The following is a 23,206-nucleotide window of genomic DNA, read 5'->3' on the forward strand; positions in this document are numbered from 1 at the left end:
GGAAGAACAAAGAAACCGTGGGGTCACTCAGAGGAGAAGATGGTGAAATGCAAACAGGGGACACAGAAAGGGCTGAACTCCTCAATGCCTTCTTTGCCTCAGTCTTCTCCAATAAAGAAAACAATGCCCGACCTGAAGAATTTGGAGCAAATGATTCAGCAGAGGAAACACAGCCCAGAATAACTAAGGAGATAGTACAAGAATACTTGACTAGTCTAGATGTATTCAAGTCTCCAGGGCCAGATGAACTGCATCCAAGAGTATTAAAAGAACTGGCAGATGTGATTTCAGAACCACTGGCAGTCATCTTTGAGAATTCCTGGAGAACAGGCGAAGTCCCGGCAGACTGGAGGAGGGCAAATGTTGTCCCTATTTTCAAAAAGGGGAAAAGAGAGGACCCAAATAATTACCGCCCAGTCAGTCTGACATCAATACCAGGGAAGATTCTGGAGCAGATCATTAAGCAAACAGTCTGTGAGCACCTAGAAAGGAATGCTGTGATCACCAATAGTCAGCATGGATTTCTGAAAAATAAGTCATGTCAGACTAACCTGATCTCGTTTTTTGACAGAATTACAAGCCTGGTAGATGAAGGGAACGCAGTGGATGTAGTCTACCTTGATTTCAGCAAGGCATTTGACAAGGTGCCCCATGATATTCTTGTAAAGAAGCTGGTAAAATGCGGTCTTGACTATGCTACCACTCAGTGGATTTGTAACTGGCTGACTGACCGAACCCAAAGGGTGCTCATCAATGGTTCCTCTTCATCCTGGAGAAGAGTGACTAGTGGGGTGCCACAGGGTTCTGTCTTGGGCCCGGTCTTATTCAACATCTTTATCAACGACTTGGATGATGGACTCAAGGGCATCCTGATCAAATTTGCAGATGACACCAAACTGGGAGGGGTGGCTAACACCCCAGAGGACAGGATCACACTTCAAAACGACCTTGACAGATTAGAGAACTGGGCCAAAACAAACAAGATGAATTTTAACAGGGAGAAATGTAAAGTATTGCACTTGGGCAAAAAAAATGAGAGGCACAAATACAAGATGGGTGACACCTGGCTTGAGAGCAGTACATGTGAAAAGGATCTAGGAGTCTTGGTTGACCACAAACTTGACATGAGCCAACAGTGTGACGCGGCAGCTAAAAAAGCCAATGCAATTCTGGGCCTCATCAATAGGAGTATAGCATCTAGATCAAGGGAAGTAATAGTGCCACTGTATTCTGCTCTGGTCAGACCTCACCTGGAGTACTGTGTCCAGTTCTGGGCACCACAGTTCAAGAAGGACACTGACAAACTGGAACGTGTCCAGAGGAGGGCAACCAAAATGGTCAAAGGCCTGGAAATGATGCCTTATGAGGAACGGCTAAGGGAGCTGGGCATGTTTAGCCTGGAGAAGAGGAGGTTAAGGGGTGATATGATAGCCATGTTCAAATATATAAAAGGATGTCACATAGAGGAGGGAGAAAGGCTGTTTTCTGCTGCTCCAGAGAAGCGGACACGGAGCAATGGATCCAAACTACAAGAAAGAAGATTCCACCTAAACATTAGGAAGAACTTCCTGACAGTAAGAGCTGTTCGACAGTGGAATTTGCTGCCAAGGAGTGTGGTGGAGTCTCCTTCTTTGGAGGTCTTTAAGCAGAGGCTTGACAACCATATGTCAGGAGTGCTCTGATGGTGTTTCCTGCTTGGCAGGGGGTTGGACTCGATGGCCCTTGTGGTCTCTTCCAACTCTATGATTCTATGATTCTATGATTCTACAATCTCAGTGGTTGCCTCATAACTAATAAACAACCATCCTGCAGAGAAGGAGGTGCTGCAAAATTTTCATTTGCTTACTAGGATTAAAGTTGCCATGGGGGAATGAGCTTTTAGTACATTTAAGTTCAAGCATAGGCAAACTCCGGCCCTCCAGATGTTTGGGACTACAATTCCCATAATCCCTAGCTAACAGGACCAGTGGTCAGGGATGATGGGAAATGTAGTCCCAAACATTTGGAGGGCCAGAGTCTCCCTATGCCTGTTTTAGTTAGTTGCTATTTCAGCGGGGCAATATTATTTGTCTTCCATATTGCAACTCATCCCAATTCCTTCTCAACCCCATTGCTAAGTGTCCAGATAAATGAGATACTGGAGAACATTCTTAATTGCCTCAAGAGGTGTGTTTTATTTTCAGAACAAGTAGTTTGGCAAAGAGGCTAGAACGCAGCAGAACTGAAGTACAAGTAGCCAGCAGGATGAAATATTTCCGGAGCTTGCAGGAATATTCTCTTTCTCCAGAACTCTAACTACAATTGCCCTTTCTGCAGTGACTATATCTGGAGGGTTCTTAACATCACAGAAATAAGTGCCGTTGTCTGTTGGTTGCATATTTGCTATCTTGATGGATGCATCATTGTTAAAAAGATTTCCAGCCCAAATGCTTCGGCCACTGAATTGTGTATTCTTCCCATCATATGCCTTCCAATCTGAGTAATAGAAGAACTGTAATAACAGAAATAAACACATGTAACTTTGCATATATCCCTTTAATCTTCATACTCCTTCATAACACTGAGTGGATATATTTCCAACACTGTGGAGAACTACACATGATTTCCAGTAGTTACAGAGAGCAGGACACTCAGATGCAGCCACCTGACACGCAAGCCTTTATTTTTGTCTGGGTTTGAAAGAGTGGCATTTTTATGAGAGAAAGAGCAGGTTGCACTAAACCCATGGGTGCTACTTCTGCTTTTTCTGGATATACTGAGAGGCATCTGGCTGAAAAGTTCAAGGTGTGTCATCTCAGCATAACACTGGAGGAAATTGCTTTGACCTCCAAGACTTCATCCTGCCTGGGGGTTGTTGGGATTAATTGTGGGTATGGTGGCATTGTTACCGCATAGTTTAATTCACAACAGGTCTTTCTGGCAAGGCAGCTGTGCAAGAAAGGGTATAAGCAGGTTCCCCTAGCCTCCCCTTTCCATTACAAATCCCACAGGGTTCAATGGAGCTTACTCTCAGGTACTATGCACAGCCTAAGACAGTAGATTCAAGAGGAGATATGGTTTTGACTGAAACATCCCTCATCTCAGACACGTATACAAAGACATAAAGGTTTGCATTTATCCAGTGATTCCACATGCCTGGGAGGAGAAGAGCCAGCTTGGGTGCTACTAGTGGGATAGAGATCTTCCAATAACACCTTTAAAAAGAGAAAGGGGGGAAATGATGAGCAATTACCCCTAAGAGGCTTAATTTAAAGGGAAAGGAGGCAAAGCAGAAACACAACTGGAAGGGTGGGTGGGGAAAATTGGAGATTGAGATTGCACTCCTATGAATGCTTACCTGGGAGTAAGCCCCTTTGAACTTATATGGGATTGGGTTTGTTTATGGTTTATGCTTTATGGGGCAAGAACAAATTCATTAAGAGGCTACAAAGAGAAACAGTAAAGAATTGTGATAAAGGGGAGAGTCCAAGAGAAGAGAGATAGGAACAAAACATATGAAAGGCTGCACTTTATATCTAAGGACAAGCAAAATCATGGGTATAGCCAGGATTTGTGCTGGGGGGACAGGACACCCACCTGTCACCATCCTCTGTCTGGCTTTGTCTAGCAGATTTGGAATGAAACGTCTCAACAACAGTGGTTTTAAATTACTTTCTTTTGACCCCAAGGGCTCAGAATAATCTGTCAAGATCTTTCTACCAATTTCTACTTTTAGTTAAGTTTTATTTATTGATTGATTTAGGGGAGAGCAGCAGTTCCCCTGCTCCCCCTCTGGCTATGCCAATGGGCAAAAACTAGGACTTGTCCACACTAGAGGAAAATGTGGATTTGCACCTGCCTATCACTGTGCTCATGTAGGGGCTCCCAGTGTTGTCTTGGAACCTCCCCTGTTTTAATGTGGCTTTTTTTTATCCTTGGAAAGTCCTGAGCAGCCAGGGTTAAAAAATTTCCACATTGAAAGGTCTGAGACAACATTGGGATACAGGTGGGTTGGTGGAGAGGCAGGCAGGTTCTGGGTTGTGGACAAGCCCTTGGCATCCATGTGTCCATCCACACTGTCCATCCAGTGTGACCAAGGTAGTACTCCCATCCGCAGCCTGTCTGTCCCACCACTTCCACTACTGGTGGAGAAGTGGCACCAGCCTTGGTGCCTATTTCCAGAGAAATCTTACGAGATCTTGTAAGATTTTACCGGAACCTGCCATTGCTGCTGTCCCTTCCTGCTGGTGGCATTTCGCCTCAAGCAGTGAAAAGGGGTACGCCTCCCCTGTCCCTTTGTCCATACTGAGTGCTGTCATTCCACGACATACAATTAATTTCTACAAGACATTCATACAATTGACAAAGGGTGGTGGTAGTTTCAAAACATGTAACCCACTTGCACCACAAATGCTTGTGCAGAAATTTGCTCTTACAGTTATGGGACGACTGTTTGATCCCAGTGCTTGATAGCTCCAGCTAACAGATGTAGCAGCACTAATCATAATTGATGTTCTGAACCAGCATGAAAGCCTTGCAATTTTCCCAGACTCCACATGGATTTCTGTTGGTGAAGATACTGCAACTGCTGTCTTCTCGGGTGCTGCAGAGCAAGATGCCATCCTGGCCCCTTTAAAAGCAATAAAATAAGACTGTAGAGCCAGACAAAGCTGTGCAGAGTAATGAGGTCTCCAGCCTCTTGACATATGACACTCTGGGAGATTAGTGAGTATAAAAACATGGCAGCATATATGTTAAACAGATTTGTCCTCTCCACACCATCTTCCAACTTACTGTACATGTAGACTTTTCTGTCTAGTACACTTAAACTGCAATAGTATCTCCTCTGAAATGGCATCTCAGACATCAGGCAGGCAAATCCCGTATTGGAACTTTCCTCTCTAGAGCGACTGGCTCCTCTGATGTCCCAGCCCAATCAACAGTGGATCAAACTTTGGGACTTTATAAGAACTGCTAAGCTGTACTCCTCAGAGCCTCACTGCTCCAACTGAAGAGACACTTAAGGAAAAGGGGTAAGTTAGGTATGAGGCCGAAGATGGTTCTCAGTACCATCTTTGCAATTCCTAGGTCCTTGACTTGATCTACAAGTACAAATACAGTATCACTGAGGCGCTAGGGTGCAAAGCCACCAAATGCATCTAAAAAAGTAATTCTGGGGTCATTCACCTTGCCGTGCTCCAGGAATAATTTAGAAGAAAGCACTACAAGTAAAAACAGAAAACCAGAAGGCTGAATTAACCAGTTCCCAATATTTTACTTTTTACAAAAAGAGGTGTAGACTGAAATCCAAAGCAGTTTCTCTGAAGTAGGTCCTGTTGGAAACAATGGACCCCGCACCCCTGTTTAGGATCACAAGCTTCTGAGAGGGTATTAAGGCCGCAACGTCAACACCACACAACCAAGTGTGAGATCCCTCCGTAGCATTAGTTAATCTTCCTCTCTTTGCCACTGCTCATAAAGCCGCCTTCTTCCCAGCGTAATTCCTCATCCAGTGATTTCCCCTTCCAAGCAACCCCTCGTACTAAGGTTTCCCGCAACCCATCCTCTGCTCCCCACGTGGAAGCGACCCCTCTTTTCCCACCCAAAGCGACTTTTGCTCCCCGCCAGGGACCCCAGGAAAGGGGGTGGGGCCAGGCCACGTGTTCGCCCCGCCCTCTCGCCATTCCCGCGCGCCCCCTTCAGAGACCGAGAAGAGCAGCAGCCCTCACCGTGGCCCAGAGCCAGCGCCAGCGCCAGCGCCAGCCATAGCGCCGGCGCGCCGGCGGGGAAAGAGCTCTTTCGCTTTCCCGGGCCGCCGGTTGCTGCGGCCGCGGAGGCGGCAGCCATCCTTCTGCCTCCGGACACCCTCTCCGCCCCATTGTTGCGCCGCCGCCCACCTCACAGCCGTTGCTGGGGGGGGGGGGCGGGAGGCAAAGCGACGCCGTCGAGTCCGGCTGGCGCGAAAGTCAAAGTGCCCAAAGCACGAGGCCCTTTGCTGCCCTCGAATCGTGCGCGCGGTTGTGGTCGCTGAAACTCCGAAAGGTGGGTCATAAAAATGACCCAGACGCAGAGAAGAATGCCTCTTGATCAGTAGTACGCGCCACTAGCTAGGGAACAAAGAGGATGTCCGCTTGGTAGGGAAATCCTTCGGGGAAGATCTTGATGACTTGCTGTTATTTCATTGCTTTTGTGTGTGTTTTAAAACACACTAATGTTACTTCAAAGCTGCTTCCTGCCATGATGTAAATAATCATAATATAGGAATAGAGTTGAGGAATTAGATGGCTGCTTAAGCAGTCTTTGGTTTGCTTGAGTATTCTTCATGCGTTATATGTTAACAAGGTACCAGAAGAAGTGTGTGGTACATGAGAGCCACTGCATACCTGTTAAGAAGACAGTCGTTTAAAATACTCTGAAAAGTTTGAACACTGCACCCCAGAGACTGAAAACAATAATGCAATGTTTATGTTTATATTCTTCAAGAATCTGATAGGCAGTTGCGATCCTGACACTTGGTTGGTGTTTTGATTGGACCAAGGGTTCAATCCCTCACAATTCTATAGGAAACAATACCACCCCGATACATGTGATCCATACTGTGAAGTCATCATTCCCAGGTTGTGCAGAGTACAGTGGTACCTCAGGTTACAGACGCTTCAGGTTACAGACTCCACTAACCCAGAAATTGTACCTCAGGTTAAGAACTTTGCTTCAGGATGAGAACAGAAATTGTGCGGCGGCAGCGGGAGGCCCCATTAGCTAAAGTGGTACCTCAGGTTAAGAATAGTTTCAGATTAAGAATGGACCTCCAGAACGAATTAAGTTCTTAACCTGAGGTACCACTGTATTATAAAGCTTGTCAATGTGTAAGGCAGTGAGGCCACGCTGGAAAAAAAACACTTACAGTATATGCTGCCTAAGAGCAGAAGCTGGTCATGCATAATCAAGTGACAGTGGTTGAAGACTGGCCTACAGACCAGCTTCTAGTCTCCTCCAGATTATCTCCTCCATCATTCTTCCTCAATCTACATTTTTATATTTGGGTTTCAAAGTCAATCACATGCAATGTGGGCTTAAGATCTTGACTCACAAGCATGAAGTTACTATGGAAACCCTCACATTTTATTTTCAGTACTGGCAGGAAATGTAAGTTTCGGTGAAATGACAACTTTTAGAGAAGCCTGGAATTCTAGCCACCACCACACCCCCTTTTGACACTGATATATCTGTTCTCTCCTTTCCACAGAAGTACTTAGGGAGATTTGGGATATTGATATTGATAGTCCTAGGCACAAGAGATGGCAGTTCAATGGAGAATGAGAAAGACAAGGACACACACAGCTGAATCTGAAGAAGTATCTTAAGATGCTGGCTGCTTTCCTTTCATGAGATCTGATGTGGGAGCAGTGGATTTCTCCTGTTGGTCAGAGTGTTTTAGTTGTGCCTCTGCCTACGTTCACCCTGCATATACATAGAATAAATGCAACCATTACAAATTACCAGTAAGGCCAGTGACTTGCATAAGCAAATCACACCCTGGTAAGCACCATGCCCCTATAACTTCTCACCAGGAGAAATGTGGTGAGTATAGTAAAATATATTTTGGGTCTGCTGCAGTCCAACCATGAAGAGACGCCTTGAGGTGCAATGGACTAGCTTCTCCAGGTGGTTTTGCCTCTTTCACAGCCTGCTCCAGAGAATGCCTTTCAGATATTGTGCTGGGAGAATAGACTGCTCCTAGTCCTCTGTCCTATTAATAGCTGTACAGAGAGTACTCCCATCACAGGTCACAGTGTGTTATTTGAGATTAATGTGCACTGCAATGTGATAGACACAACACTCCTACCCATAAAGAGAAGTTTAGACAAAACAAAGAATTGTGTCCTGAATGCTTATACAGTATTGCTGATACCACATAACTGTTGCATGGCACCCCCAGTATCCAAGGGTGTGGGATTCCAGGAGTTCCAGACGCTTACCCAGGGTTCATGTTTCCTTTTGGAAATGAGGCACAGTGGGCACTGTGGTATCTTTATGATATATGGTTTCTTTACACATATATACAGCTTGAGCCTACGATGAAGGAGCTTACAGTATTCACACCCTAAGAGGGTCTTGTTTCTCCCATACCCACAGCTTTGAATCCAAACAGAAATCAAACATTTCTCTTAAATGTTGCTCTGACTCTCTCCCACTTTCAATTCTCATCTTTGTATTTTTCTAACTACCATACAGGTTTTTTTGGGGGGGGGCCCCACAAATTTACCATCTCACACTGATCTACTTGCTTTTGTTTCTCTTTATGGCTTTTGTTTCTCTAGCATTACTTACACTTCAACACTTGCTGGATCCAGAGGTTAGAAGGGTCTCTGCATACTGCCTACTTCCCCGCCCCAAAGTCATAACATAACTGTACAGCTGAGAAGACAGTGTGTTAAAACTCCCTTCTCAAAGAGGTTTCTCTGACAACTTCAGACAACGTTTTGGCAAATGCTGAAGACGTACCTCTTTGCCCAGGCCTTTGACACCTCAAATATATTTTTTCAAGACTTACCCTATCTTTTGTGATGGTATTTTTTTGTAATTCTGAATCTTTAAATAGTTTTTACTGTTGTATTTTAAATTGTTATAATCCACCACAGGACCTTAGAATAAAGGGTAGGTAATTAATTAAAGTAGTAATAATAGTAATAAATTGGGGAACACTCCTAATAATCTTAAGAAGTGTACTTTATTTTCAGAACAAATAGCTTTGAAAAGATGCTAGAATGCAGCAGAATTGAAGGACAAGTAGCCAAAATGATACTCCATTAAGTGAAATGTTTCCAGAGGCTGTGGTTGCCGTTGCCATTGCCGTTGTGGTACTTGCAGGGGTTGGTGCTGCTCTTCCAGGGCCCAATATTTTCTCTATCTCCAAAACTCTAACTTCAACTTGCTCTGGCTCAGTGACTATGTCTGGTGGGTTCTTAACATCACAGAAGTAAGTGCCATTGTCTATAGGTTGCATGTTTCCTACCTTGATGGATGCATCCTTTTTATAAAAATCTCCATCCCAGGTACTTCGGCCATTGAATTGTGTATTCTTTCCATTATATTCCCTCCCATTTGAGTAATAGAAAAACTGTAAGCATAAAAACAAACACAATAACTTTGTTAATAGCTGCTTTGAGCTGAACATAGTTGTTGGGGAAGCAGGATACAAATTTCAAATCAAACCATGATTAACTTTGCATGAACATTTAACTTTTCTTCCTTTAGTAACATTGAGTGGATGTTTCCAACACCTCGGGGATTGATTACACAAAACTTGAATTCTAAGCTTGATCTTCAGTGGATTCACAAAGGGTAACACCCAGATGCAGCCAGCCAAACCACCAAACTTTATTCTTGTTACATTTCGGATGCCTCTCTTACTTTTTGCCGAATCCTAGGCATGTTCAATCTGAAGTACCGTAAGTCTCACTAAGTTCAATGGAGCTCAGGCTGTGTACACTTTACTACTTACTCTGGTTCCAGCATGCTGCCACTGCAGTCATTTGAAGCCAAGTAACAACAACAACTTTTTTATTTATACCCCACCCATCTGGCTGGGTTTCCCCAGCCACTCTGCGTGGCTCCCAACAGAACACTAAAAAGAGAATAAAACTTCAAACATTAAGAACCTCCCTAAACATGACATTGCCACAGTCCATAGGCCTCCCATAACTTCTGGTGATATACTCCTGTCTGGTGTGCCTTCCTTCAACCCAGCTTTCATCCATTAAGAATATGGAAACCATGGTTAAGCTAAGGTATGTATATTTCAGGCAGCTGTTGCACGTGCAGATAGACTTAGTGAATTGGAGCTTGCATCTCTGCACCCTCTGTTGTGAACAGCAACATTTAAAAGTGATTTGAAATGCAGGGGGTGGGGGTTGATGATCTTACTTCATTTCAAGCTGTTAATGTGCACATAGCCCAACTCTCAAGTATGTCTGTATAAACAAACACCATTAGTTGTGCTGCTGGATAAGTGTTTAATGCTTATTGTATTTGTTTAAAAAAATATACAAAATTTATGTATATATATGCCCAGGATTGCAGCTGTCAGTCAGCAAATTCCAGAGGCTAAATGGTTTCACCTGATAAATCCCTCCACTCAGGCACACTGCCCCACATACATAGAGTTACCATTTCTATGACCTAAGATATCAAGAGATGGCCATGCAGTGAAGTGGAAAGGAAAAGGGCCACCTTGGGCACTATAGCAGAAAGTGAGATAGAAAACTTCTAATCTGAAGGAGAGAGGGAGACAGTCGGTGATCAACACTGCATACCCCAAGCTGCAAGCTCTTACAGGCGGATTTGTTAAAGGACAAAGGAGGCAAAGCAGAAACAAAACTGGGGAGTTGGGTGGGGAATTTTGAAGATTCGGATTGCAGTCCTACAGATTCTTTGGAATAAGTCCTTCTGAACTTACTTCCAAAGTGAACATGCATGGAATTGGGATTGTTCATCAAATACTTGAGTTTTAGGAGCAAGAACACGTCCATTAAGAGGTTACAAAGAAACATACAGTGTGATCTTGAGGAAATAGAGGCACTGCAGGCAGAATATGGTCAAGAATATGGTTATGACACTGCAGGCAGAATATGGACAAGTGCTGTCATTCCAGAGCAGACAATAAATAGTTTCCATAAGACAAAATTAAGGTAGCGCTGTCAAAACATGTACAGTGGTACCTCGGGTTAAGTACTTAATTTGTTCCGGAGGTCCGTACTTAACCTGAAACTGTTCTTAACCTGAATCACCACTATAGCTAACGTGGCCTCTTGCAGCTGCTGCGCCGCCGGAGCACGATTTCTGGTCTCATCCTGAAGCAAAGTTCTTAACCTGAGGTACTATTTCTGGGTTAGCGGAGTCTGTAACCTGATGCGCATGTAACCTGAAGCATATGTAACCCGAGGTACCACTGTACTCCACTTTCACCACAAATTCTTATGCTCTCCTCAAACATTAACTCTTACTGGTATGGGACGAGCCTTTGATCCCTCTGGTTGAAAGCTCCAGGTAACAGATGTTGCACTGGTGATTTCCTCTGATGACCTGAATGTGCATGGAAGCTTTGCATCTGCCCCAATCCCCACAATGAGTTCTGTTGGTGAGGACACTTCTTCATCGGCTGTGCTATCGACTGTTGAAGAACAAGATGCCATCTGCGTCCCTTTGTAAGCAACAAAATTACAGTTTTTAAACATGCAGAGCAAGACAAAACTCTGCATAAAGATTTGATTTTATATATGGATATGTTGTCTGTTATGAAAGTATCTCAAGCTGATTACTAAAGGTAACAGACATCACAACTCTCTTGGTTCCACAGACACAAAACATCTGCATTACTGTTTTCATTACATTTTTAGTTTCTAACTTTGATTTTATTTGGTACTCTGTTGTCATTTTATATTGAAGTTTGGCACATTTCCTGAAATGTGGGATAAAAGCTTGACCAATGAATAAAACTGAATGTTAAGATATTTCTGCACAGGGTCCATGCACAGGCCTCTTTCACCAAAATAGATTTCATTATATGAAGTATAATAAAGTAATAGTCCTAGATTTGCACGGGACTGAAAAAAGTTAATTTTCCAAGAATCAAACTAATCTGCAATAACACAACTAAGGGGAAAATCTAGAACCACATTTGAGGGAATCAATTTATTACGGTTTATACAGTTTATACGGTTTATACGATTTATACAGACCAGAGATACTAGAACCACATTTCTACTATATCATGCAGCAAGTTAAACTCTTTGTTTTCAGATTAATCTAGAGCTTTGGTTTCTCAGATGCATCAAACTTTGGGGCTTTATAAGCCTGCAACAAGTTTATCTTTAAGTAATTATTAATGTTAGTTCAATCCATCATAAATATGAAAACAAAAATCCTAAACACGCTGTGAAATTGCATGTACCTGTACTCTGCTACATGCAATTTCATAGCATATTTAGGATTATTGTTTTCATATTTTTCATTGCTGGTACAGTACATATAGGGTTGCCATACGCCCAGATTTTCATGGTTTCAAAAGCTCAACAAGTTTTGGGGTGTCCTGGTTTTTACTTTTTGAAATATGGCAACCCTATGTATCTTGCTTAGATACTGGTTTCAGTGCTCCGCTTGAAGGGACACTTAAGGAAATGGGTTCTCAGTACAATTTTTGCAGTTTCTAGGTCCTGATTTGAGTTACAAGTGCGTATACAATCTCAACGAGGAACTGGGGTGCAAAACCGCAAACTGCTTCCAAAATAAAAAACAATAAAAATTACTGGGATTATTCATTTTACTGTGTTCCGTGAGTTACTTAAAATAAAGCACTAAAAGTAAAAACAGAAAACCAGGAGGTTGAAGCAACACCTCCCAGTTTCCAAGATTTTACTTTTTAGGGGGGAAAGGCGTAGACTAGAGAATGGTCCAATAATGCTGCAATCCAAAGCATGGACATAGCCAGGATTTTTGTTGGGGGTGGGCAGGCTTTTGTTGCGGGGGGGGGGGGCAGAACCTCAGATTTGTATTGATGGGGGGGGGGAGCTGCCCTCCCCTTGGCTACGCCCATGATTCCAAGCACACATTTAATCCCATTGAATACAATGGATTCTGTAAGGACTGCAGGTTTCCTTTGTATGTGCTCAGCACGTGTGCAAGGCACCCTTGCACAGAGAGGGGATTGTCGAGGGTGTATGGTACTGAGACACGCGCAACCAAAGAGGGGGTCACAACGTGCCAGGCCTCCAAACTGATATTTCGTGTCTTCCTTCATCCTGAACTGCCGCTCATAAATAGTGATCTTCTTTCAGTGATCTTGCATCTATGGACCGGCCAACCACTTCCCCTTTTTCAAAGCCGGAGAGAGCAGGAACCCCAGCGAAGGGGGCGCGGCTAGGCTCGTTCCCGTCCCACCCGCCCCCACCCGCATAGGCGGAGAATACCAGGAGAGCTCACACAGGCCCAGAGCGAAAGCCACCGCCAACCATAGTCCGGGATCGCGGGCGGCAAACTTCTTGCGCTTCCCCGGAGCGCCGCCTGCTGCCGCCGTGGACAGGGCGCCCATCTTTCTGCCTCTGCCCACATTTTCTCGCCCATTGTGACGCCCACTCCCACCTCACAGCCATTGTTGCGGGCCGTGAGGGGCAGGAGGCTGGGAAAGAACGCGGCCCAGTCCGGGGGAGCCGCTGTCAGGGCGAAGCAGCCTCCCGGGAAGGGCTTCGAAATGCTCCCAGGCTCCAGCCGGAGCGTAAACAGAGAGCACTTAGGAAAAGCGCCTTGCTGCAGCTGCAACCCTATTATGCACACTTTCCTGCCTTAGAGGGTTTTTGCGAAGATAGAAGGAGAGAAGAACTATTTAGACAGTCTTGAGCATCTCGGAGGAAAGGTGGATTGTAAATGCAATGAATAAAAAAATATATGGGTAAAAACAACAAATGTCCATAAGCCAAATTCAAGGTGTTAGCACACACCATGGCTTGGGACCAGGGCCGGATCTAGGTTTGATGAGGCCCTAGTCTACTGAAGGTAATGGGGCCCTTTATATGTCCAGCTTTCCTTTGTCAACAACACATTGTCGTTGCTTTTTGTGTGGAATATATGCTATATGGTAAATTATGGACCTAACAGATTTCTAAAGCCATTTGCACATGTTGCCATGCAACCAGTCCATGCAGAATATAGGCACCTTATATATAGAAATGAGCAAACCAGTGATATTTTAGGGAGCAGGCTAGGTCTATTACTTACATCATAGGAGCCTACACAACACAAAACACTTGCTGTATGTAGGTTTTAATTGTTTTTATCTTATATTCTGGAAATGTACATCCAGATTTTTCCCTTTAAGTTTTTTTGGGGGGCCCAAGAGAGTGGGGCCCTAAGCTATAGCTTGTTTAGCTCATACGTAAATCTGGCACTGCTTGGGACCCACCCAAGTACCTAAACATCAAGCCTCTCCTGCTGTTAGGGGTGCCACCACTAGAGGTTGCTCTGTCTGCAGTAGCCCATGGCAGGGCCTTCTTGGTGGCAGTCCCTGTCTGCTGAATGCCTTCCCTAGTGAGCTATGCTAGTCTCACTCATTAACAACTTTTAGGAGAAATTTAAAAATTAAATAATTCCTTTTGGCTGTGTTTTTGGATGACTGAAATTTCTGTCTGTTAACCCTGACATCATTAGTGTGACAGCAGATCAGTGCTTTTTTCCTGGGGGGTACATAGGGGCAGTGGCGTAGCATGGGGGGTGCAGGGGGGGCCGGGCGCAACATCTGGGGTTAGGGCAAATCCACGGGTTAGGGGGCGCAAATCCACAGGTTAGGGGGCGCAAATCCACAGGTTAGGGGGCGCAAATTACTTGCCTTGCCCCGGGTGCTGACAACCCACGCTACGCCACTGCATAGGGGTACGCATACCACTAAACATGTGAATCTTTGTACTTTTGTCCAATTTCTGTATTTACTTTCCTTGATTTGAACTATAAAATGTTGATTTCTTGAGGCAAAATAAAAGTACCTCTAAACATTATTTTAGAAAAAAAAGCACTGCAGTACATGATTGCTTTTAGGGTTTTAGAACTTTTTTAAATGGTTTTAAAGTCTGTATGTTTGTTTTTTTTAAAGGCGGTTGTAGGATATGTTTGCTGATCTGGCCTCCTTTGGAGTAAAGTTTGAGGGTATAAATCTGATTATTATGATGATTATTGGCAGTAGTAATAAAAAGTCAAAAATATACAGCTGGATTCTACCAAATGAAATTGTCACAAAATTATGGCAAGCTTTTGAGTTGCGCTTTTTGAGGTGGGTGGAATGGTGGGAGTGAAAACTTGTGCTAGTTTTCCTTCCCCCCCCCCCTTCACTCCCAAGTATTAGGCTGGATATTGCAACTCATTTTCAAATGGTCTGTCTCAGGCAGGAGGGGCTTTTCTCCCGAAAGGCTCTCCCCGGGAAGCCCTTCTTAGAGTCCAGCCACCTGACATTGTCCTCAGGCGAGGAGGGCCTTTCCCGTGGGGGTGCCCGGTAAATGGCAGACACTTTCCTCCGAGGTAGGTGGGACGCTGCTGACACCAGTTTTGGCGCCAGTTCAAAATATGGCTGCTTACTCAAGGCTTTTGGCGATACCCGCAGGTCTAGCAGTAAACAGATGCCGTTCTGCAATTTCAAGATCACTATCTCGTATTGATTTTAGTTGCTCTCTTCTCGTTATAGCTATAATAATACGGTTGTTTTAAAGCGCACTTCATTGCACCCGCGTCCTCAGATGGTTGCAATGAAGGGCGCCTTCTAAATACTTTGCATATGGACACTGGAATGAGACGTCTCAGGCCGTCTCTTTGCTGCTTTGGTAATAATTCTATTAATTTTCAATTGCAGTCCAATAACAGCCTCATTATAACAACAAATTGTAATACAGTTACTAATACCAATCGTTCAAATCTCCCTGCTGCTTTGAAAAAGCCCCCCTCGGCCATCCTGTTCCTATGACGTATGGTGGATCAAAACAAGGAAATACCTTTCTTTACGTTATTACGTTGTGTGAGGCAAAGGATCTATAGCAGCTGCATACCGCTTACTGAATACGTATAAGCAGAGAAACAAATTTTGCGCGTGCGGCTGGTGTGGATTCACGCCCCCTCCCCCTGCAAATAACACTGTCCTAAAGTAAACCACCTTTGAAAGGCGCATAGGTATTTAAATGTTTTAATGTTGCTTAGCATTTTAACGAAATTACCCGTAAGTTCTCTCCCAGATACGGCCACACGGCCATAGACTCCTTGTACAGCAGCGAGACGAAGAGCAGACGGCTGGCTCGTTGGTCTAGGGGTATGATTCTCGCTTAGGGTGCGAGAGGTCCCGGGTTCAAATCCCGGACGAGCCCATTTTTTTTAAAAAAAATTGTCGTCGTTGTCCCCCTCCCCCCAGTGCTAAAAGCACAATAAAAATGTATCCCCCCCCCCCACATGGCTCCCGCCGCCCCAGAACTTAATGTACATTGTCACGGGACTTATTGGTATGGTCGTTGTGCCATTTACTGGTGCACTATGATGTTTACTGGTGCACTAAGATGTGAAAATACGACCCTTTTCCTTTTTTGTTGCCTATTGTGTAACTTTGAGAAGCGTCGTAAGAATTTTTTTTAAAAAAATCCTTCTTCCTATTCACCCAGCTCCTTCCCTGCATGTGTAATAATACTACGTATGTACTAATAATTCATGACAATGGTGCTAGTAGAGGCGGTTTTATTAGGAAGCCCAGAATATAATAAAATAAATGCAATCGTTCCACGTGACTCTTAATGGAAAAGAGCATCGGAATAAAAGGCTATTTGATGCCTTTCTCTTCCCTTGCGTGCTCCGTGGAGGCGTCTTAATTTCCTTCTCCCGAGTCCTCGATTTGGGAATATGTTTTTAAAATAACCATGGCAACCTTCATGCCAAAGCAATATTTTCGCCCCGTTTTTCAACAGTGCCACCTCCTGTTAATCTTTATTTATCATTTTCCTCTCGTGAAGGCTCGATCGCTTTCCTGGTTATGTACCAAGCACCTTGTCTCCCGCTCCTCCTCCTCCTCCCACCCACAAGGCCCTGATGATAGAGCTGCAAAATTAATAAAAGTGCGTTCGTCCACCAAAATAGGAAGGAATTATACCACCCCCTCCAACAACGGGCTCGTCCGGGATTTGAACCCGGGACCTCTCGCACCCGAAGCGAGAATCATACCCCTAGACCAACGAGCCGCTCTCGACACACTCCTCCTCAGCTGACTTCTTCACTTTTATCCCGCCCCTGTTGCACTGCGCAAGTATTCCACTTAATAGCCGGCTCGGTTTCTCACATAAACACGTGCACCCCTTCCATTTTGAAGAATGGTTTGGCCCACCGTCCCGGGAGACAACAAAATCCAGTCAAATAGCTTCACGGCATTCTTCGCCCGCCTCAAGGGAGAGTCCTTTCTCTACAGAAGGGGAGCTCGGAAGAGGACGAAGATTCTGGCCGCCTCACGAAAAATCTCTCTGTTCCTTTATATAGCCCGTGTGAAGAAATGCAGTGTGCCGCGTTCAGGCTGGGCCGCGGGATTTCAGGGCAAATCCATTCATTTCTGTCGGCAAAACTAGGACGCGAGCGTGGCCGTTTCTCCCTCTTCACAAAATTCCTTGGCGCGGAATTGCTGAGGGGTCCCGTTCACTCACCGCCCCCTGCCCCGCGCGCATTCTCCCTTCCAACGGTCTTAGTTTAAATAGAGCGAGTTCCCGGATGAGGAAGCTCTTGCGGTGAATGATGTAGCCAAGTTCCACACACCCCTTCCCTGTTTGGGCTCCTGTGCTCTTTAACAGCAGCATATGGCAGACAGAGGTCAGTGTAAGTAAAACTTTCATTGAAGAATTGATTTTGGGAAAACGCCATTTGTCAATTTATTCATGCCTGTTATGGGGTTCTTAAAAGGCACAAGCCCTCGTGGAGTTCTGGACATAGCTAAGTGTGTGTGTCTGTGGAATGAGTAGTATTCAGATATTTTGCATAAAAGCGAGATGGTCTTCCAATGCACAAAAGGGCACTGTTTCCCCTCTGCGTTAATAAAGGCAAAATACCAGGTGTCAATGCAATCTTCAACATGGATAGATTGATTTTTTTTAAAAAAAACTGTTGCTCAATACAGTGTACACATGGAGAAGGGGGCTTTATATATTTTATTTTCATCTGCCTTAGTCTTTCTACATAACAGAAGGCTCGTTTCATCCATAGTTTCATCAAAGTGTTGGTGTTGACCTTTAAAGCCCTAAACGGCCTCAGCCCAGTATACCTGAAGGAGCGTCTCCTTCCCCATCGTTCTGCCCAGAAGCTGAGGTCCAGCGCTGAGGGCCTTCTGGTGGTTCACTCACTGCAAGAAGGGAACCAGGTAGTGGCACCTGCCCTGTGGAACGCCCTCCCACCAGATGTCAAAGAGAAAAACAACTACCAGACTTTTAGAAGACATCTGAAGGCAGCCCTGTTTAGGGAAGCTTTTAATGTTTAATAGACTATTGTATAGCAACACCCTAGTGTTCCTGGGCCCTAAGGAAGTTAGATTAGCTTCAACCAGAGCCAGGGCCTTTTCAACTCTGGCTCTGCCCTGGTGGAACGCTCTGCCTCATGAGACCAGGGCCCTGCAGGATCTGATTTCTTTCCGCAGGGCCTGTAAGACAGAGTTGTTCCGCCTGGCCTTTGGCTTGGAGCCAATTTGATTCCCTCCCTCCCTCTCTCTTTTCGTTTCCTTCTCCTCCTGCTATGAGGCTACATTTTAATATTTTAATGTTTCAATATTTTAATGTTGTATTTTAATTTTGTTTTTAAGTTGTAATCATTCAACTTGTTTTTATTATTGCTTGTAAGCCGCTCTGAGCCCGGCCTTGGCTGGGGAGGGCGGGGTATAAATAAAATACTATTTATTATTATTATTATTATTATTATTATTATTATTATTAATTTTAATATTCTGTTGGAAGCTGCCCAGAGTAACTGGGGAAACCCAGCCAGATGGGCGGGGTATAACTAATCAATTATTATTATTATAGTCACATGTTGGAATTGGAAAATGCATATCTTCCTTGCGCTTAAATAGAGAAAATAGTTTCCTGACCCACCAGAGGTGTTAATTAACATAGTAAATACAGTATTGGAAGATTGTGTTACAAGCATAGGAGTTGAGAATGGTCACTGTGTTTATTTTGCACATACTTCATTTAATACAGACTATATTTTAACCATCTCATGATCATTTGAGCCCAGTATTTACACCCACCTCCCACTAACGTGTTTTAAAAAAAAATATTCCTGCCAACCGAGAACAATACTTCATGCATCTGATGAAGTCCACGAAGCATTTTGCCTTAATAATTGTGTTTGGCTTATTTTTGCTGCAACAGACTAACACGGCTCCCTCACTGGAATATCTTTCTATCTTTAATTGCCTAAAGCAGTGATGGCCAAACTCGGCCCTCCAGCTGTTTTGGGACTACAATTCCCATCATCCCTAACCACTGGTCTTGTTAGCTAGGGATGATGGGAGTTGTAGTCCAAAAACAGCTGGGGGGCCAAGTTTGGCCATCACTGGACTAAAGAGTCAACTGAAACATAACCAAAGCAAAACAACACGGCTTTTTCTGATGATTCTCCTACTTCTGTGGAGCTCAAGGTTTCAGTTGCTGCTATGGAGCACATAATTTATAACCCTGTTAGGTATATGTTTAACATTTCTCCTACAGGCTTGCAGAATCTGTTAATTAATTGTATTTTTGAAACATGAATGGTTAGAGAACAAATAAATTTTACCATGATTAAACCACAGACCCTTTAGCAAGATCAGTCAATATAAGCTGAAACTAAATAAAGAGGGGTAATCTAGTAGTTTTATCAGATGGGGAACTTGTGGCCCCCCAGTTGTTTTTGGACTTCAGCTCCCATCACCCCTGGCCATTATTATTAATTATACCTATTAGGCACCCCCCCCCCAGTGAACTCAAGGGAACTTACAAAAATGAACATAAAAGCAAGCATAAAAACATCTTTAAATGCTCACCAATACTCACCAGTACCACATTTGTGTGTGTGTGTGTGTGTGTGTGTGTGTGTGTGTGTGAGAGAGAGAGAGAGAGAGAGAGAGAGAGAGAGAGAAGCGTTTGGGGGATAGGCTGCATGCCTGAGTCCCTTTCCAATTCCTAATCCAGCACAGATTCAATTCCTTGAATAGCCAGGGCTAGCTTCCTGGTGAGGTACTGACCCTCTAAGTATGGGCCACTGAGGTTACAAAGGAAGTGGCTCAAGGGACAGGCAGAAAATGGGTGGGTTTCCCTCCCTCAACTCACTTGTAGTTAAAGAAGCAAAAGGCCAGAGCTGAGAATTTAGGTGTGTGAGAGGTAGAAGGTAGAAGCAAAGCTTCAGGCTGGGCAGCTGGGAGACAGAATCATGCCTGATTTCTGCTGGAATCCAAGGCTGTGGCTATGGGAGAAACAAGACCCTCTTGGGGTGTAATGCTGTAAGTCCCTCCATTGTAGGATCAGGTTGTATATATGTGTAAATAAACCATATATCATAAAGACACCACAGTCTCCACTGTCCCTCATTCCAAGGAAACAACCCTTGCCTAGAACCCCGGGAATCTCACACCACTCAATGCTTGGAGTGATACGCAACAATATAATATAATGGCTTTTGGCCGTGCTAACTGGGGCTGATGGGAGTTCAAGTCCAACAACATTTGGAGGGTCACAGGTTCCCCAACCCTTAGGTGATTCTGCAACTTGGTGTCATCAAAACATTAAATAGATATGGACTAATTTAGTGCATTGGTCTGTATATGGCTTGGGACTGTGGTATATTGAATATCTCTTAAGATGCCTGTAACGGAACAGTTTTCCCTTCTACTATTGGCCTGATGTTGTTTACTTTCACCTCTGTCCATGTATATGAACGAGTGGAAGGCAGTGTTCCTAAGAAAAAGGAAGCTGTTTATAAACCTGTCTTTGCTGATTTGGGATTTTTGCTGCCTTTAAATATTGGAAGCTACAGAAATATATTTAAGCATGAAGGTAGGGATGGAAAGCACTATGCCAAATCCGGGTTCATGGGGCATCGGGACAGCCTTATATTGCTGCCATGCAGACACTTTACACTTTATGAACCAGTGCATGCTTTCTGCTCCCTTTCACTGTGTCACCAGTTACACAGAACCCCAATTTGAGTAAATATGGTTTGGTAGCTTCTGCATGAGAGGGTTTTCCTATTTTTAAACTCATCCCATTCCAATGTTTTGTCTTCATTTTACAAGGCTAACATTGTTTACTCAGTTGTTAATTCAGTTGCTTACCCACCCTACTATATTTCACTGGAAACTTCATTGCCAACAGTGCTTATGTTGTTTTGCTAATGAAATATAGAAGTTAAAAAAAGTCTTACTGCATTACATGCAAGAAACTAATAAATTCCTTGTCTCTCCACAAGGTTCGACACCATTTTTCAGCAAGTGTCTATTTCCTAACCTAATTAGAAAAAAAGAGCTCATTAAAGGCACAAAGAATTAAGCCAACTAATGCTTATCATGTTTTAATTTTGCTTTAGGCACATTTTTTTCTCCTCTGAAAACTTTTTAATAAAAAAATATAGACTAATTTGCTGTGTAAGAAAAGACTTACATGTTTAAACACAATTCCTTGAAAAACACAGGAAATATTTGAATGTCTTACAGTTAATGTCAGAATGTTCTAGGTTGTGGCATGCCCTGGCAGGCTATCTTTTCAGATCTATGGCATCTGAAGCTGTACTGTATCTCCAAACAACTTGAATAGCTCCTGCACCATTTGTGCAATTAAAAAAAATTGCCCAATATCTTGCCCACTATTTATCTTTAAATAGGAATATTGTATTCATGAACATCAAGTGAGAACATGCCACATTTCTCTGGTTTTGATTTTCAGGGAGGAAGTAGTATTTATTGCATTAGATTTATCCTTATGAGCTTTCAAAGTTAATTCTAGACAAAGATAAATTTCAGTGGTTTGCAGTTTATATGCAGTTGGGAAAAAATAGGCAAAAACAGTTGTGAGGGAGTAGGTAAAAGTTTGTTGTACTGATGTTTGGCTTGTGGTCATTTGTGCTATATTTTCATTAAAGTTAAATAACTATATAATTACTTACATCTGTATCTTGCCAAACACATAAGCCAAGGACTTTCAGGAATCTTTCAGTTATATTTGTTGTTATGGCTGTCATTGTGGAACACTCATAAAATGGCTACATTCTTGCACTGAAGCAAGCAAAGTAATAAATTATGACATTTAAATTTAAGATTAAATAATTAATGAGCTGGAGCACACAGGTGAACAATAAAGAAAGAAAATTTATCATCACAACCTCCTGACCAATGCTATTTTTCTAGAAAAAAAGAGGTGCTGGAATTCACCATGACCGATTTAGCTGCTAGCACACAGAACCTTAGTCAGGAATGTGACTACAGGAAGACAAAGGGTACAATTTGTATACGGGTGACATTTTGTCCAAGAGGGGGAAACAATTACTAGGTATCAGCTGTATTTATGAACAATTATGCCACAAACAATTATGCCACAAACAATTGTTTAATAGGCACAAATACAAGATGGGTGACACCTGGCTTGAGAGCAGTACATGTGAAAAGGATCTAGGAGTCTTGGTTGACCACAAACTTGACATGAGCCAACAGTGTGACGCAGCAGCTAAAAAAGCCAATGCAATTCTGGGCTGCATCAATAGGAGTATAGCATCTAGATCAAGGGAAGTAATAGTGCCACTGTATTCTGCTCTGGTCAGACCTCACCTGGAGTACTGTGTCCAGTTCTGGGCACCACAGTTCAAGAAGGACACTGACAAACTGGAACGTGTCCAGAGGAGGGCAACCAAAATGCCTTATGAGGAACGGCTAAGGGAGCTGGGCATGTTTAGCCTGGAGAAGAGGAGGTTAAGGGGTGATATGATAGCCATGTTCAAATATATAAAAGGATGTCATATAGAGGAGGGAGAAAGGTTGTTTTCTGCTGCTCCAGAGAAGCTGACACAGAGCAATGGATCCAAACTACAAGAAAGAAGATTCCACCTAAACATTAGGAAGAACTTCCTGACAGTAAGAGCTGTTCGACAGTGGAATTTGCTGCCAAGGAGTGTGGTGGAGTCTCCTTCTTTGGAGGTCTTTAAGCAGAGGCTTGACAACCATATGTCAGGAGTGCTCTGATGGTGTTTCCTGCTTGGCAGGGGGTTGGACTCGATGGCCCTTGTGGTCTATTCCAACTCTATGATTCTATGAAATCCATATCTGGAGGAGAGCTACATTGCCATCAAGAGCAAACAGGTCTGGGGGTGGGGGCAGGGTAGATAACAGAACACTTTACAGCAGTGATGGCCGAACTTGGCCCTTCAGCTGCTTTGGGACTGCAATTCACCTCATCCCTGACCACTGATCCTGTTAGCTAGGGATGATGGGAGTTGTAGTCCCAAAACAGCTGGAGGGGCAAGTTTGGCCACCACTGCTTTACAGTGAAGCAATACCATTAGGCAAAATGAGGCAGCCATGGGTGGCAGATTTTGTGAGGTTGTAGCAGTAAGGGGCTAGTGGCTAGAGCTATGTGCATTAAGTGGCTTGCCCTGCACCCCTTGCTGTCTTTAGGTATGGCAGAAGATACTGTCTCAGCACCAGTGTTTTAGT

At 43.8% G+C, this 23,206-nt stretch overlaps 2 protein-coding genes, 1 long non-coding RNA gene and 2 other non-coding genes across 5 annotated transcripts in view; 2 read left to right on the plus strand and 3 right to left on the minus strand.

Moving 5' to 3' along the window:
* The window catches only part of MPZL1 (myelin protein zero like 1), a 73,079-nt gene extending 67,229 nt beyond the window's left edge, over positions 1–5,850 (minus strand). Inside the window, exons 1-3 of the mRNA XM_077927243.1 lie at positions 5,709–5,850; positions 4,416–4,609; positions 2,263–2,491 (exon numbers count right to left, since the gene is read on the minus strand). Coding sequence (XP_077783369.1) covers positions 2,263–2,491; positions 4,416–4,609; positions 5,709–5,826 — 541 coding nt within the window. The 5' untranslated portion in view covers positions 5,827–5,850. The remainder of the gene's footprint in view (positions 1–2,262; positions 2,492–4,415; positions 4,610–5,708) is intronic.
* Positions 5,851–8,691: 2,841 nt separating this feature from the next.
* Positions 8,692–13,245, minus strand: LOC114595947 (myelin protein zero-like protein 1). Its single transcript, XM_028726833.2, has 3 exons — positions 12,961–13,245; positions 10,986–11,182; positions 8,692–9,100 (listed from the first exon to the last, which is right to left on the minus strand). Exons 1-3 carry the CDS (start codon positions 13,067–13,069, stop codon positions 8,717–8,719), a joined length of 690 nt encoding a protein of 229 aa, XP_028582666.1. The 5' UTR covers positions 13,070–13,245; the 3' UTR covers positions 8,692–8,716.
* A 2,558-nt stretch (positions 13,246–15,803) lies between these two features.
* TRNAP-AGG (transfer RNA proline (anticodon AGG)) lies at positions 15,804–15,875 on the plus strand. Its single transcript has one exon. It is a non-coding gene; the product is annotated as a tRNA-Pro (tRNA).
* Positions 15,876–16,661: 786 nt separating this feature from the next.
* On the minus strand, positions 16,662–16,733 carry TRNAP-CGG (transfer RNA proline (anticodon CGG)). The gene has a single exon. It is a non-coding gene; the product is annotated as a tRNA-Pro (tRNA).
* Positions 16,734–16,860: 127 nt separating this feature from the next.
* On the plus strand, positions 16,861–18,428 carry LOC114595950 (uncharacterized). The gene is made up of 2 exons (XR_013392562.1): positions 16,861–17,355; positions 17,740–18,428. It is a non-coding gene; the product is annotated as an uncharacterized LOC114595950 (long non-coding RNA).
* The last annotated feature ends 4,778 nt before the right edge of the window (positions 18,429–23,206 follow it).

This window comes from Podarcis muralis, chromosome 4, assembly GCF_964188315.1.
Source record: "Podarcis muralis chromosome 4, rPodMur119.hap1.1, whole genome shotgun sequence".
Lineage (NCBI taxonomy): Eukaryota > Metazoa > Chordata > Lepidosauria > Squamata > Lacertidae > Podarcis > Podarcis muralis.

Bases quoted from the DNA above. Each gene is read 5' to 3' on its own strand.
- LOC114595947 (XM_028726833.2), bottom strand. From the start codon at position 13,069: ATGGGCGCCCTGTCCACGGCGGCAGCAGGCGGCGCTCCGGGGAAGCGC. The intron at 11,183-12,960 runs GTGAGCTCTCCT...TTGCTTACAAAG, and splicing joins GGCTTTCGCTCTGGGCCTGT to GGACGCAGATGGCATCTTGT. The intron at 9,101-10,985 runs GTAAGAGTTAAT...TTATGCTTACAG, and splicing joins CAAAGGCTCGTCCCATACCA to TTTTTCTATTACTCAAATGG.